Raw genomic sequence first — 17,816 nt, 5'->3', positions numbered from 1 at the left:
GCAGCTGCCAATAAAGAGGAAACCATCTTTCACACTTCCAGCAAGTGGAGTTCACGGTTTTGAAAGCCTAGAAAGGTACACACGTTAAAGGCTACACTTCCACGGATCAACAAGGCAAAAGAGAAGAGTGAAGGCTGATTATTTTGTTGGAAGAAGGTGCATCATGCCAGCAGCAATGAAGAGGGTGTCTCGGCCTTGCTGGAAAGAAAAGAGAAGAGAATAGGAACATGTTGGAGCAGCTGGAAGAAGAACATAACGTCCAGCTTGAAGCCACCTTAACGGTGCATTGAAAGTTCACTTTGCTAGAGAACAGAAGCAGCACACATGTTGTTGAGGAAGTGGAGTCCAGCAAGTGCAGCGAGGGTGCAGCCATGGGAGGCCAACACAGCCACGTCCACACCCCAGAGAAGAACACGGCCAGAAACATTTCACGGCCAGCCTTCACACAACTTCATCCAGCGGGTTGTTGCTTCCAGCAAAGAAGCTTCACGGTACAACAGCCACCACGGAAGCCAGCAACAAGAAGACAACACAAAAGCTTCACGTGATTCATTGGCTGAAACCAAGAGAGCCACCTTAAGAGTTGGAAAAAAATGAATCAAAGTTGCAAGGTGGAAGAAAAGAGAGAAGACTGATGCATTTTGGTAGAAGAAGGAGAGCATAGCTCTCGGTCATGGCTGAATGGAGGGGAGTCTTCACGGTCTTGGCAGCAAGAGGAGACATGCATCCTGAAGGTGGTATTCTCGGCACAAGAGAAGAAGATGACAAAATAGTTGGAATGAAGGGCCCTTTACTTATTTTATTTGGCACAAGGCAAGATATCATGCTCCACACAGAGAGCTCACGTTCAGTATAGGAGAGAAGCAGGATGGTATTCACGGGCAGTGGGTGCCGTGGCTATAAAAATAGCAGCAGAGAAGAGATTTCATGATTAGAATTTAGGAGTAGGAGTTAGGAGAGAATTTACATTCTGGCTTTCATTTTTCCACCTCCCCTTTGGGGAGGGTTTTGGATTTGTTTTCCAGTTTCAATTGAATGTTAATTTCAGTGCATTTTTCAGTTGATGTTGTTAAAACTTTATTTTCATCTGCGAGTTACCTTTCATTTACAATTTCGACTGCACGTTTTAAGCTTTGATCAAATCACTGTCATTTTCTAATTTACTGCAAGTTTATTGTTCATGTGTTTATTTTATTTCGATATCTTTTACCATTCAGTTTTTACCGTTTTGAAATTATTTCAACGCTTTTGTATTTTCGTTTAATTTCCAATTTTATTTTATTTTATTGCATTCACAAAAACTTTCACAACCCCCCCCCCCTCGTGTTAAATCTAAGACTGAACCACAAATATTGGTCCTTGAGAGACGACCTAGGAGTCACTTCCTAGTTATACTGCATTCTTAATTGCACATCAAATTTGTATGACCGCGACAGTCGTATCAGTCAACTTTGACATTTACAGACTATTTTAATCATAACTATTTCCACATACCTCTAAATGATGTGATTCTTTTTTATTAGAAAATGGACTCAAAAATATTTTCAATGACTACTAATTTGTGATTTTTGGACATCTAAATAGCTGCAATTAATTCTTAAAGTTAACCTTTTATATATTTTTACCACCTATGACCTTTGTTGGTTGTTTTGCTCATAATTTTCTCCATCAAACTCCAAATGAATTGATTCGAGATTTTCGTGGTTTATGGATTAGTCAAATAAATGCAGTAATTCGCGAGAATCAAAAAGTATCTTATATTTATAGTAATTTAATTAATAGTCTATACACGAAGCAATTGCTTCTTAATCGTAAAATAGTTGCACAAATTGCTATATTAAAAGAGAATTGTCTTTTTATGATTGCCGATAATATCATAAAAACTTAAAACCCCTTATTTACTCCAGGAAGGTATAGACTTGAAATTTGTTTATTTTGATAGCTTTAGGATATGCTAAAGCTATCAAAATAAACAACATGCTTCATAAATTATTCTTCGTTACCTATTATCTTTTTTATTACAAAAAAAAAATCAAATGGAATTATCCTAATTTTGAACAATGTTTTTGTTGGAATGTAGACTCAAAGAGCTTTCAAAGGACTACTAACTCATAATTTTTAGACCACTATACTAGATGCAGTTAATTTCTCAAAAATAATGTTTTTCTAAGCTTCCTAAATGGGTTTACTTTTAAGTTATTGACTCATTTTTCTTATTTTAGATGGGTGAGTGAGTTTAATGGTCATTTAGGTGCTTTCATGTAAGCTCCATGAGTATTGTTGGTAATTTTCTGCTCTGATAATCGATTACAGAAGTCTTGTGATGGGTTATCAGAGACTAGAGGACCATTTTGAAAGAATGGCGAATGCACAATTGCATCAAAGAAAACAAATATTTCACTTATTAGAAGGATACCTAAAAAATTTTAACAACAAAAAACCACAAAACGACAACAGCGAAAACGAAAGGGCAAACCGAAAACGCATATAACAAAAGAGAATAACCCATATACCTTGCTCAAACCAACAATGTCACCGGAGGATTCCATTACACAATATCATCAAGAGAATGAAACCAAAAAGGTCAAAACTTTAAGACAAACAATAGATTTTGGTTCGATCCAAGAAAATGAAGAGGTAGAGAAAAGGTTGGAGAGAGAATGGAGAATCAGAAAAATGGAGAGAGAACGAAAAAATAAAAAAGTACGAGAGAATGGAAAGAAAAAAAAGAACAAAATAGATACTTTTGGATTCAATTTACCCTAAACCCTTTTCCATATCAACTTTTTATAAAAAAAATTATTTGAAACGGATCAATCAAATGTTTGACCTGTGAAGTCGTAAAAAAATTGGCAGAAATGAACTGTGAATATAATATCAAAATCATAATTTTGATTTTGTTAACAGAAAAAGTTGTTGGTTAAATTTATTACACCACTCGTTATTAAAAAAATTATTATTTATTAATTCTATACAAAATCATCCATCAATATCATGTATAGTATCAAACTCAAAATGAATATGTGTTCTAATAAAATTAAATATAAAAAATTATAAAGATCATGTTCATTATCATTTGCAAATCTTTGATGTATTTAATCTTGATTAACCTCAGGAGTGGAGAGGCAAAGATAAGATATCAGATGACAAATCATGTTGTTCCCAAAACATAAGACCAATGAGAAAGGACACCACCAATTTCGAAACCCCGTTGGCCTATATTTTGCAAAAGGAAAGAGACTGAAAAGAAACATGATAAAAATTTAAAGAGGACGAGACCGTGGAGATGGTCAAAGAAAAACTTTGATTACGTAATTGTTTGATAGCACAGACAACATAAATATAATTCATGAAACTGTCCCAAGAATTTTTTTTTCTCTGATCTTACGATTACAAACAAAAGTATTAAAACTCTCTCACCATCCAACGAGTAGACAGGTGGAGAGAAAATGCTACAGCAGCAAACTGTATTTGGGTTGAATAACAAGTTTTGAATTAGAAATTAGACGAAAACAGGATCTGAGGTCAAGTAGCAATGCAATAAGGTTCCCAGAAGAGAAAAGACCTCCTAGAATCCTTGCAACTGTTGAAGTTGTTGTCTAAGGAAGAGTAACTGTTGCGGTGAAAGGTAAATGTTTTAGGAGAAGGTTTTGGGGTGGGCTTGGTTTTGCAATAGTATTCATAAGCACTGAAAGCACCCGAAGACGAGGGAACAATCCGAGCCCTTGGCCTTGGTGGCAGAGGACCATGTTGTGCCACATCAACATCCTTAAAATTGACCACATCGTTGAACTTCTGCGACCATTTTGGACTTCTATAAGAATCACCTACTCCACTTGGTTTGTTTATCATTACTGCTAACCCAATTCCACTAGACAACATGGGTGCATTTTCTTGCTCCTTCACACGACTCTCAAACTCCTCTGCCTCCACATGACCTTCCTCAAACTCTTCTTCTGCTTCTTCTTCAGACATTTCAGCAAAAGTGAGGACAAGACGACCATTTTGTCGTTCGGCAGAAAAATTGTTCTGAGAAGGAACAGACACAGCTTGTATGAACAACCTTCCGTTGTCACGGTGGGATAGCATGCGAAGTGAAGGGAGTGGCGGAGGAAAAGAACGAGAAGTTATTTTCACAGCATTATTTTGTTTCGGCACGTGAAACTCTTTTCCGTGTAAAAGTTCCACTTTCTCTTTTTCTTCCTCTCCTTTTTCTTCCTTCTCTTCCTCCGAATCCTCTGTCTCAGATGATGAATAAGAAGAAAACCCATCTGAGCCAGTTTCGGATCCCAGACTCTCCGTGCATATCTGGAGACTCTTTTCACTCAGACAGCTCTTTGACCTTTTCACAAGTGGATGAACGTAAGGAGGGATTGTTAATTTGGAGCTTTCTTCGTTGGCTTTGTTCGACAAAATCGAACTCCATAAGTCTAACTCTCCCGATTTCTCCACATTCTCCTTCTTTTGAATCGCCTCCCAAATTTGGCACCGGCTTTGTTTCATTTCTTCGCTGTTGTCATCTTCTGAAGAAGATGACGAGTCAGCAGCAACAGTGGGTTCTGTGAATGAGCGAGAGATTTCTTCTGCGGAAATGATCTTTTTCAAGGGAGAAAACCCATTTTGAGAAAGCCATTTCTTGGAAGACATGTCTGCGGATAGAGTGCGTCGAAAAGAAGTGACAGAATCGTTGTTAGATCCCAAAATGGTGACAATGCCCTGCTTCTGCACCAGAAGAGTCTCTTCGTCTATTCTCCGAGACTTATGTAATTGGATTTTCTTGCTCGTACAAGTTGACATCTTTTGCACAAAAGACACGCAGGAGCACTTATCTGCATGGAAGGCAAGAAAAACTGATAAGAAATTGCCAAACCTGAGAATCAGGTAAACTAAACCAGTGATGACAGTAGAATTTGAAGTTACATATTTGGTGCATGCATGCGAATTTCAAGAAAAATAATCAAATGGGAAGCTTAAAAAACTAAAAAGATAATTTCTTATAAGATGAACAGTTACCTGAGAGTGTGAGTTGCGAAGAGAGTAGAAAGGGTGAGGGTTGTGACGATTGAGATGATGTTAGAGGAATGGTTGGGGTTGATGGTACTGAAAATAGAGGAAATGGGGGGTATTTGTAGGCTGCCAAAAAACTTCTTCAACCGTATCCCTTACGCCACCGTGAAAAGTTCCCTTTATTGCTTTCCTTTTTTATTCTTTTCTATATTTTCGTTATTTTCCATTTCATAAAAAAGGTGTCATCCAATCCAACTCCCCTTGGTTCATAATTTTGCTGTTTAGCCATTAAAGATGTATTGACTGTTACACCACTAAGACGTGAACTAGAATGAGAAGGTATCAATACTTAATTTAAAGAGTATCAACTTCTTTTAACAATTTTTTGATAATATATTATATGTTATTATTTTATTGATTTGAAACGTAAGAATCACATGTTACCGTATATACTGTTATAAAAAAATTATTAAAAAAATATTTTCCTAATTTAAAACGTAATTAAAATTTGAATACTTTCTTGAGGTGAGTCTCGTTAAATCTTAAAATATTTATCTCTTATTTATATACCAATACTTATTCAGATTTAAATTATAATTTATAAATTATTTATTTCCACTTAATACGATTAGAAATTACATATTAATTAGAAATAAAATCAATCTATAATATAAGTGAATATAAACTTTACTTTATAAACATTAAATTTTTTTAAGTTAAATTAAATTTAAAAATTCTTATCAAATCACCCATTAATAATTTATAATAATAAATGAGTGCAAATTATAGATATAAATGTCGTCAAACTTTATATGAATAATTTAGTTTTGGTGTTAGAACACAGTAAAAAAAAAGTTTTGTAAGACATTATTTATAATAACATGTACGAAGTGTGATCCACTGAACTAAAACCAATCATCACATATTATCTAACCTTGTATCACTACACAATATATAAGATTTATATCATACTTTCTCACATAAAAGAAATGGTCATATCAAGAATTCAACTTCTACAAATTGTTCAATAACAATTAGTTAAAAAAAAGGCTAATTGACAATAACTACTGGATATATAGTGGTACCATTAACTTAGACATACGAAGTCTAATCAGTGTGAATAATATAAGCGGGGTACAGCTGAACAAAACCTGTAGAGCAGTGAATACATTAATCCTATTGGATTATATGGAATTTGCTTAGCCAACAGCGCATTCTTTGCTTCTTCTGTAACTGGGTTTATAGATATTAATTAAGGGAGTGTATGGCCACGTAAACAACTATTATCAGATTTTACAATAAGATAATAAAGTCATATGTGTTAAACTCTAGTTATATTAAAAAATAAATTTTAAATTTAAATTAACTTTTTAATTGTAAATTGAGATCTTTATTCATTTATTTATATTAAAAATTAATCTTATTATTTATTAATATAAATTTTTTAATAACTTATTTTACATAATATATATATATATATATATACAATATATCATATGGTTATACATTAATAAATAATTTAATAGTGAATGAAATAATAAATCTAAATAATAACTGATTTTTCAATAATAAATAATATAATAATTTAATAAATAATTTTTTTTATTAAAATAAACAAAAACTTATCATTTTAATATAATATTAATAATTAAATTTTAAATTTAATTCAATCATAGTAATCAACTTATAATTTTCATCCTATCAACGTGTAACCTAAAAAAGTTGAATATAACCTCTATAGATGCAAGTTGCTTAATCAACTTGACGTCAGACGTGAAAAGTATTAGCACGAAAACAACTGTGTATTAACCGTTCACTGCAGTATCAGTCAGAGTCCACACATGGATATGAGTATTTCATAGGTTGTTTTTATTGGTGTCACTGTTTTGATATATTAAAAAAGAAAACGTTTCTTCAACAACAGATTTTTTTTGACAATAATTTGACAACAACACGAGTCTTACTGTTATTGGTTGCTTTTATTAAATTTTATTTAAAGATTCATTTTGTTTTGGAGGACATTTTTGAAATAATTTTTAAAAATATTTTGGCACTTTTCAGAAACCCTATAAAAGTCTCTTTCCTCCTTTTCGAAACTCTCTTTCCCCCTTTTCGAAACTCTTTCTCCCCCTTTTCGAAACTTTCTCTCCCCCTTCACCGAAAGATCCTTCAAAACTCTATCTTCGTCGTTGAAGTTCCTTCCTTTGAAACTCTCTCCGTCATTGAAGTGGTGTCTCTGTCCACCGTTGTTCGTCCGTCGCTTGGGTCCACCAGTGTCTTTGGAGGAAGTCGTCTCTCTCTCTCTACGCCATTGAAGTGCTTTCTGTGCGGCATTTCTCCAAAGCTCTCGTTTTTCCGCTGGCACCGTTGTTCCTTCGTCGCTTAGGTGCATTGTTCCTTCCTCTTTAGTTAGCGAGTGGTTTTGTTGGCATCATTTCTCCAATGGTATTGTTTTTTCGTATAAACAACCTATAAACAATGGTGCAGAACGTCACTTCTCAACCTATAAACAACCTTCGTGGGTCTTCCATCCACATAGGACTCACCAAACTCGAAATTGCTTGTTATGGACACCTTAAACCATGGCCAACAAGGGGATCAATCCATAAAAACTTGAAAACACAATCGTCAAGACTGTTGGGGAGTGCTTCGGCCATGTTTGGGTAGCATTCCTCAAGTTTTGGTACAAAAGGGGATTTTTCCACTGGTAATCGATTACCAGCTCCCTGTAATCGATTACAACAACATCAATCCTGTGTCAATGATGACGAACAAAGAATGATCATGCACCTCACCTCAGTTGGATAAAACCACCTAAATGGACATTTTTTTTGAAGAAATCAATGACTTAACCTCATTATTGGTGCAGGGAGCACACCCAATAACGTTTAACTCACTCACCCATCTCAAAAAATGAAAAATTCAACAAAAATAGAGAATGGGGAGTAGTGTTCATCTAGCTAGGGAGTACAGTTGAAGTTTCTGTACAAAATACCCATTTTCTTTTAGTAATCGATTATAGGGGTCTTGTAATCGATTAGCAGAGGAAAAAGGGTAATTTGTATAGAAACTTCAACTGTACTCCCGAGCTAGATGAACATTGCTCCCCAACTCTGTTTTTCTGACCTTTGCTACTTGTTTTGTTCTTAAATTTCTCCACCGAACTCCAAATGACTTGATTCTTGTTTTGTTGGAATCTAGACTCAAAGATCTTTCCAACAAAATAAGAATCAACTCATTTGGAGTTCGGTGGAGAAAGTTTTGAGGAAAACAACCAGCAAAAGTCAGAGGTGGTAGAAATATATAAAACGTTAACTTTAAGGAATTAACTGCACCTACTTAGGTGTCCAAAAATTATAAATTAGTAGTCATTGGAAAGATATTTGAGTCTAATTTCTAATAAAAAAAGAATCATATCATTTGGAGGTCTGTGGAAAAAGTTATGATTAAAATAGTCAGCAAAGGTCAAAGTTGACAGCATGGGTTATGCACCTCACCTCAATTGGAGAAAACCACATAAATGAACATTTTTTTTTAAAAAAAATCAATGACCTAACCTCATTATTGGTGCAGAGAGCTCACCGAATAACATTGAACTCACTCACCCATCTCAAAAAATTAAAAATTCAACAAAAATAGAGAATGGGGAGTAGTGTTCATCTAGCTGGGGAGTACAGTTGAAGTTTCTGTACAAATTACCCTTTTTCCTCTGGTAATCGATTACAGGGATCTTGTAATCGATTACCAGAGGAAAAAGGGTAATTTGTACAAAAACTTCAACTGTACTCCCCAGCTAGATGAACACTGCTCCCCAACTCTATTTTTCTGAACTTTGCTACTTGTTTTGTTCTTAACTTTCTCCACCGAACTCCAAATGACTTGATTCTTGTTTTGTTGGAATCTAGACTCAAAGAGCTTTCCAACAAAACAAGAATCAACTCATTTGGAGTTCGATGGAGAAAGTTATGAGCAAAACAATCAGAAAAGGTCAGAGGTGGTAGAAATATATAAAACGTTAACTTTAAGGAATTAACTGCACCTGCTCAGATGTCCAAAAATTATAAATTAGTAGTCATTGGAAAGAGTTTTTATTCTACTTTCTAATAAAAAAAGAATCACATCATTTGGACGTCTGTGGAAAAAATTATGATTAAAATAGTAAGCAAAGGTCAAAGTTGACAGCATGGGTTATGCACCTCACCTCAATTGGAGAAAACCACTTAAATGGACATTTTTATTTTGAAGAAATCAATGACCTAATCTCATTATTGGTGCAGGGAGCACACCCAATAACATTTAACTCACTCACCCATCTCAAAAAATGAAAAATTTAACAAAAATAGAGCATGGGGAGTATTGTTCATCCAGGTGGGGAATACAGTTGAAGTTTCTGTACAAATGACAATTTTTTCTCTGGTAATCGATTACAAGACCCCTGTAATCGATTACTAGAGAAAAAAATGTCATTTGTGTAGAAACTTCAACTGTACTCCCCAGCTGGATGAACAACACTCACTAGGGTCATTTTTCTGTCCCTATGGGTGATTTTTTTCTATTTTTGTCTTTGTAATTGATTGTCAGGGGCTTTTATAGGTGTTTAAACCAAGGTAGTTCAACTGGACTCCCCATGATGGTTTTGTCTGTGTTTTTAGTGACTTTTTCCAATTTTTGAGATGGTTGAGTGAGTTTAATGGTCATGTGTATCAAATCCATTAACATTCCATTATGATAACATATTTTGGTTCAATCCATATTAACATTGAAAAAACATGTTGTGAATTGGAAATGTTCGATACAATTCATTACAATAATTTTTTAAAATATTAACGTCAGCATGATTGGAAAGTGGACATTCCATAATTTTATCAAGTAGACATTCCTCTCCTCATGAGTCAATCTTCCATTCAAAACATCAACAAACTTGGTTTTGGAAGAATGTTGCACACACAACTGCATAAAAAAAATTCATGTTAGAACAATCCAAAAAATAATTAACAAAACAAGAAACACAAATTGGCAAAGAGGAAAGGGGAAAGGCTAAATGGAAAATGGGAAAGAGGAAGTGGAAAATGGGAAAGGGAAAACGCGAAAGGGGAAAAGGAATAGTGGAGATATCTTGCTCTCATCACCGAAGTCACCGGAGTTTTCCATTTCCCACAACAAAATCAATATAAAGGAGAACATGTTTCTCGCTGGGTTACTTCGCCGAAGAAGATGAAGCTAAAATAAAGAGAAACGAGAGAGAAAAAAGAAAGCTTGAAGGGAAAAAGGAGAGAGCTTGAAGAGAGAAAGGAGAAGGCTTGAAGAGAGAAAGGAGTGAGCTTTAAGAGAGAAAGGAGAAAGCTTGAAGAGAGAAAGGAGAGGGAACGATGAAAGAGGTTAGAGAGAGGATGAAAATGGAGTAAGGGAAAAGGAAAAAAGGGGAAAGGGAAAATGAGAAATGAAAAATAGGAAACGGAAAATGGAAAGGGAAAAGAAAATACCTTGTTACCGGAGCTTTCCATTGCTTCACCGGAGTCTCGCCGGAGAAGATGAAGCTTGCTTCGTGAGAGAGAAAGAGAGAAAGGAGAGAAAACACACACAAAATGAAAACCAAAATGCAACAGTGGAGGAGAATGAAAACAAAACTGAGAGGGACATTTTCGGAAGCCAAATTCATTGTCAACTTTAATGAAAAAAAAAATATTTTAAATGATCCAATAGCCTTTTGACACGTAACGTTGTCAATTTTTTGTCAAAATTGCGTTGTTAGAATATCGCGATCCTATTAAAAAAGGTTAATATTTTAAAATTTCAAAATCAATATATTCTATTGTTGTTCATTTATTTCTATATGAATTATAATTTTGAAATACTAATTAAGCATCTAGGCATACCATCTTATGAAATCAAGATATGTCAATGTGAACCGAAAACCTTCGGACACAATAAAATTAATCAGAAAAGATCACGAAAGTTTAGATATATTCTTTCACATTATAAGAACAAATAAGAGTTCATGAAAGTAAAGTACCCACCTACATTAAAAAAATATATATTTTCCTTACACATTTATAGAAGGTATGATGTGATCAAACGAAAAAAAAGAGAGAGGAGTCTAATAAATATCTATTACATGAATTTATATTTATATGTATAATGCAATGTCGCTTTTATTATGTTATTCAACAAAGTGACCTACTGGTTTAGTATCATAAACTTACTTTATTAGGAGGGTAAAAAGCTATTCCATCATGCAAAAACAAAAACACTCCATGATTGGAAAATGACGATTACATTGGCACCCACCAAAAAATATTCATAATTAAACTTTCACATCCCTTTACATGATCTGTTCTTTGATCTTGACTGAGATCAGAAAAAAAAAAAGTAGGATTAAAAAATCCAAAATTTACAATACCAAAATATCAAACAAAAATATGTAAATCTTTTCTTTTTATATAAAAAAATCATTTTGATAATATTAAAAAACAACAATTAATTTCGAATTTATCATAAATTTAAGTATTTTTAATTTGTTAAAACATTATATATAAACATTTTAATCAAATTAATATAAATTTTATAAGAAATTTCAATAAACTTTATTATTTGTTTATATGAGAAAATTATCCAATAAAAATATTTAATTTTGTTGTATGAAAAATTCACATAAATCAAAACTAAAATATCTCAATTTAAAAAATTTAAAATATAAATTTATGAATAATAAGTTTATAGATTTATTTATTATCTGTTTATTTATTTAATAATATATATATATATATATAATATATTTAATAGTTATAAAAAAAATTGCGTGAATTTATTAGAATTCATATAATATTTTCATATTTTGATTAAACTTGGTACATTTAATATATTATAATTTATATTGTTTTTTCTAATAGATTTAAGATTTTATTACAATATATTACATACTCTTTTATTAAATACTATAAATTTTATTTTCTAAAGAATTAATAAAATTAATAAACATATTAAACTATATATTATATATTTTAGGATTAAATATGTTTTTAGTCTATAAATTATCAAGCGATTTTGGTTTTGTCCCTCTTCGAAAGGTTTGTTCATTTTAGTCTTAGTTTTTAAATTCTTATGTTTAGTCCTTAAAATTTGATGGCGTTAAGTTTTTTTTTATGTGGCAAACGACAAGCCTACGTGGACCGCCAGTTTCCCTTGTATGTGTGCCACGTTGTTTATTTTTTAAATGTCACCAACCCATAAACACTTACCTTTTCCAAACAGAAACCCTGTCCTCCTCTGTCGTCAGTCATCTCGCGTCGCCGCAATACCGTCATTGTCGAAAAGCTGCCATCAACACCACGAATCCTTCAAGCTCACATCAGATCACCACCATGAGCAACCATTCGTCGTCGTCGTGAGCCTCTATAGCCCTCCATCATCAGATTGCGCAAACAACTCCCAAGTCGCCACGAGTTCAAAGCATGAGCATCCTCCTGCGCGAGCCATCCTTCATCGTCCTTCACCGTCAATGTTGTCGCAGAGACCACCCAGAGCGCCTTCTTCGCGTCACGTTCAACCTCCTTCCACAACCAAAGGGGAAAATCACGACCAACATCCAACAACATCATCTTCTTCCCAAATCACTACCAACATCGCGAGCTCCAACGTCACCAACAATCATCTTTCCGCCACGCACAAGCCTTCAACCTGCCATCGTTGGCGTCACCCTCCACTCCTACTTCTCCCAGATCTCCCACATGCTCGCTGGTTCAAGCTCGACTTCTGCCAATTCACCGCCGCCTGGACCAGTTCTGATTCCCGATCATTTCGATATTCGTGCAGCCAAAGGCGAGAGAATCCCTCTCCCCTGGGAGATTCTCCATTTCTTCCTACCGAGTGATTAGGTAGATGTATTGACTTTCTTGATGGAATTATGTTGTGCTTCGGATGATTGTGCGTGTGTGTAGCTTGTTTGATCATAATCTTGCAATTTCAATGTTGTGTTTTCTTGCGGTTGCTTTTAGTGGAGATTTCAGTTTGTACCTCTGATTATTATGGTGGCCTGTGCTTAAAAGATGGATGAAAATGGAGACTTAGGAGAGGGAACATTGGTGGGTGTGAAAAAGTTGGACGGAAGTTTTGAGAGAAAAAGAAAAACAATGTGGCACATGAAGCTGGCAGCCCACGTGGGCTTGCCATTTGTCACATTAAAGAAAACTTAACACCGTCTAATTTTAAGGACTAAACATAAAAGTTTCAAAATTAAGAAGACTAAAATAAGTAAACATTTCAAACAGAGACGAAAACCAAAATTGCTCGATAGTTTACAAATTAAAAACATATTTAACCCTATATTTTATTTAATAATATAATAATAAGTATTATATATAACAATATTAATTTAAATATAATAAAACACAAATAATATTATTTAAAAAATTAATTAAAATTTTATAATAAGACAAAACCATTTAACTTTGGTCTTAACTCCCTTAAAAAGGAAATAAGGCTTTTGACGGGAATAGTGGGCCATGAATTCATAACAAGGAGAGAAAAAACGATTAAAATGAATTGAGGTTTCTGTGTAGGAGATGAACTAGTCTTGTAAGTTCACTCTGCATAAGAATTATAAACTTTTTTTCTCATTATTTAGCTTCTTTTTTTTGTGACTGTAGGAAATCCACATCTCATATAGAAAATTAGGTAAGAGAGGGAGTGACATTTATTGGGTGAAAATGGCTTAAGCAGGAAGCAAAGGAATCAACTTTGCAACAGAGCAATGTGATTGGGTGCCAAGAAACCCACAATCCCACTGTCTCATAGAGAATCTCACACTTATATCTATATTAATTTTAAACTCACATTCTTTAATCACAACGAATAATGTATGTGGAAACCAATGAACCAGCGTCATGTCTTTCTTTTTCCACCTCCTTTTCGTTACAATACTTCCTTCATTTCTCTATCGTTCTGTTTCGAGCATGGATTTTTTTTTTCTAATTTTTCAGTACCGATTTTATTTTAAATATTTTATTATTTAATTTTTAAATATTCTGATTTTGATATATTAAAAGGTATTAAAAGCTTTTGTTAATACATTAATATTAAAAAAAATTCTATCTTTTATTATTTTGCACTAAAATCCCTGATCGTGGAAAAGTCATTTTTCTAATAATATAATATTCAGATAATGGATGCCAATACGTCCACAAATTAATAGTAGACATAAAAAGTGCTGACGTTGATCAGGGCTTCAGACCAGAGAATAAAATAATACACTATAAAATCACAAATAACGTAAGAAAAATGAAGAATTACTTCTATTATTTGCAAGAGAATTTTTTTAAGGACCAGCCTAAAAGAATATGGCTGAAATAAATCAATGATATTAATAAAACAATAATGACTTTTCAAGAACGACAAAATATACAATTATATTAAATATCATAAAAAAATAGTATTAAATAAAAAAAATAGAGTTAAAATACTAGGAAAATCATATTATATTTTATAGATATAGTAAATAAATTACGAAAAGTAGGATGATGATGACTTTTTGACCATTCCACTTCCTCACCCACCTAATTATTGATATCGTAAATGTATTTATTATATGAATTTAGTTTATTTTTTTTAATTGTATGAATTCAATTTTTTAACTTTTATAATTAAGTTTATGTTATTGTTATCTTAATTTACTATTTATTTTAGCGTGTTAACGGTTTTTAGTCCGGTTTGGGGGGTTTTGAAAAAAAAAAACTGCCCCAAAGCAAGAAAAAATATATGTGAATGTTGTTTGGTTCGGCTGAAATTAATTATGTAATTTGAATTAAATCAAATTAAACTTTTATAGTTTAGATTGATTTGTTTTTACAGTTTTATTAAAATATTTTTTCCATTTTTTTTAAACAATCATTTTACTTGAAAATATTAGCAATGAATGAATTTAATGGAAACATTATATTAACTGTTGATGTCAAATATAACACAGTTACATTTAGAATGGATTAAAATTACGTGATCATGAAAGATTCTACTAATACAAACAGGATTAAAACTATAATGGAAAAGTTTAAAGGTATTTTGATATACTTTGACTTCAATGTGTATGAAAAAATCTAACATTAAAAATAACTCGTCATTTTGAACTTACTAAAATTAAAATTTAAAATATATAAACTTTGTTAACTTTACTAATGTGTCTCACATGAGTTGTTGTGCAGTAAATATGATATATTGGAAGATAGAAAAGACTCATTCTTTTGCACTCACATAATTCTAACATCCAGTTAAAATTTCCTAAAAGTAGAAGTTGTTTAAATGATATAAATTTTAATTCTTTTATTAGTTAAGTTAAAATAACTTACAATAAGAAAAACTTAAGTATTTAAATTTTGTTTCATAAAAATTACCATATCTTTAAAAATATATTTTATTTGTCTTCTTTGTAAGTTTATGAATGATTTTCCATCATTTTCAAGATTTGAGTTTGTCATGTATTTGGGATATTATTATAGAGGATAAAATAATCCATCCACAAAAATAAGTTTATATATATATATATATATATATATATATTATGATTGCATGTTAGGATACGTGCATGTCTCATGATACATTAACCCACAAAAAAAAGCTTTTTAATGTCTATTATTTTATAATTTTAACATTGGATATCATAACAGGTAGGTCAAATTGGTGTTGGTTATTTTTTAAGAAACATTAATTAACGTATGTTACATATATAATATACTTTAATTAACTTATGTTACAAAAACAACATACTTCAAATTGTGGATTTTTTTTAATATTTTTGTCAGAAATCATGAAAAATTAATATACACTACAAGAATATGATAAGAAAATTTCTTAGATTTTAGAAGTAGTATGATTATCTAAATCAAAAATGTAAAATATAGTAAAATAGGTGAAAAATACTAAGAAAATAAAAAAATACCTCAAACTATGAATATTTGAAAATTTCATAACATTTCAGGAAAAAAAACTACTTTAAATGATAGTCAGTGTCTTCGTCACTTCATTTCTATCCATTTTTATTTTTAGAACGTCTTCATTGAAAGATTGTACCAAAATTTATAACAATTTGAAATTTTCAAAAGGTTAAACTAAAAACGCAATCTTTAAAGCACATAACAATGATTAGGAAATAAAAATACCAACCTTAATGCAAAATGTAATTAGGAAGAATGAAAGTTTTAGCCTAAACATAAACCACAATGACAAGATAAATTAATATTTAATAAAAATATTATTGATTCTTTACGTTTTAAATATACGAGATTTAATAAATGGGACTACTCTATCTTAAATAGCATTACTTTTAGCATATAATAAATATTTATATTTTACGATCTTATAAAAGTATTTTGAGTAGCATAAATTTTGGAGTTTGATAATTTTAAATTTATATAATTTTTTTAGAAATTTGAGTGACATAACACTAACATACGAACTTCCCAAAATTAAAACAATACAATTTGCTAGCAATTTGGATTTTCTCTAACTCAAAATCAATATATTGAAGAAACTAACCATTACAAAAAAATATCAATATAATCTATATTTAGAAACTATAGAACAAACAATATTAAGGCACACGCAAACGAAAAGTTTCAAAAATATGAAATTAAAAATTAAAGAGAATACAAGAGAACTTACTTTGTACAAAGATAAACAAAGGAAGACGTGATGGTAGCGACACAAATCAAAGCATAGACATAAGTAGGAATAATATAAATCAAAGGGAAGTACTATGATGACAACATAATCCATGATAAAAGTGCACAACAACAACATTAGTTCAATGACAACCCATAATAATTAATAATGATGCGACTTATCGATATAGAAAAAAAAAAAGAAAATAAAACACACTGTTTTACAACTATATTTTCATGTATAAGATAAATATTCAAACTATCATCGTAAATTTTATCTTAATTAAAAAAAAACAGTTGTACAATTATCAATAATTTTATATGATATTATTTATAATATTTTATTTTAACTAAATGTGAATTGAAATTCTAAACTACCATATTTATAGAGTTATATATTTTGTTTGATTAGGAATGTGAAAAGTGAAGGATTAATTTGAAGAGAGTGGATGAAAAATGAAATAGTTTGATTTATTGGAGAGAGGTAGATTGGAGTCAAAATTTTATTTATATACGTGTGATATTTGATTAAATTAGCAAAATTTGGTAAGTTATGATTATTCTAAAATCTCCAAATTACTCTTAAATGAATTTTCTAAAATATAAATAGTTCAAAATATGAAAATAAATTATTTTAAAAAATATTATTATTAATTTCCAATACCTAAATAAGGACTAATAATTTCAAATCGATACCAAAGAAAACCATTTATCTGTGTAACTTGAAATGGATGGATTTGGACCTGACTTGTCAGTTTGTTCATTTTAACATTCTGGGAATTCGAATTTTTGGTTTTGAAGATATTCCTTGTATATAGTTATGAAAATGATCGATTGATTCGGATAGCAATTATTTAGCAACTTAGCTTTCATATTTTTGCAAAAAGCATAATGTATTACCTCTATAAGGCTGGTGGCGCTAATCTAACGTCCTGATTAATTAATCAGTAACCAATTAGAGGTTGGAAATTAATTAGTTAATTAATTAGCTCCATTCGCGATACTTGGATTATTTTACATTACGATTCCGTCAACCAAAGTGCTATCTTACTTAAACCTCAAAGGTATTGGATTAAAATGAATCGTTGTGTGTGGACTTATGCTTGAAATACAGCTTAGTTCACCCTTGGAATTTTTCAGCAATTATTTTTTAACCTATAA

At 31.6% G+C, this 17,816-nt stretch overlaps 1 protein-coding gene across 1 annotated transcript; it reads right to left on the bottom strand.

Moving 5' to 3' along the window:
* Positions 1-3,287: 3,287 nt before the first annotated feature.
* On the bottom strand, positions 3,288-5,085 carry LOC108320776 (protein FAF-like, chloroplastic). Its single transcript, XM_017552303.2, has 2 exons — positions 5,014-5,085; positions 3,288-4,829 (listed from the first exon to the last, which is right to left on the bottom strand). The coding sequence occupies exon 2, from the start codon at positions 4,795-4,797 to the stop codon at positions 3,526-3,528; it is 1,272 nt and encodes a 423-aa protein (XP_017407792.1). The 5' UTR covers positions 4,798-4,829; positions 5,014-5,085; the 3' UTR covers positions 3,288-3,525.
* Positions 5,086-17,816: the final 12,731 nt, after the last annotated feature.

This window comes from Vigna angularis, chromosome 11 (genome assembly GCF_016808095.1).
Source record: "Vigna angularis cultivar LongXiaoDou No.4 chromosome 11, ASM1680809v1, whole genome shotgun sequence".
In the NCBI taxonomy this organism is placed as follows: domain Eukaryota; kingdom Viridiplantae; phylum Streptophyta; class Magnoliopsida; order Fabales; family Fabaceae; genus Vigna; species Vigna angularis.
The sequence above is the reverse complement of the archived record's forward strand: the minus strand, read 5'-3'. Positions and strand labels throughout refer to the sequence as shown.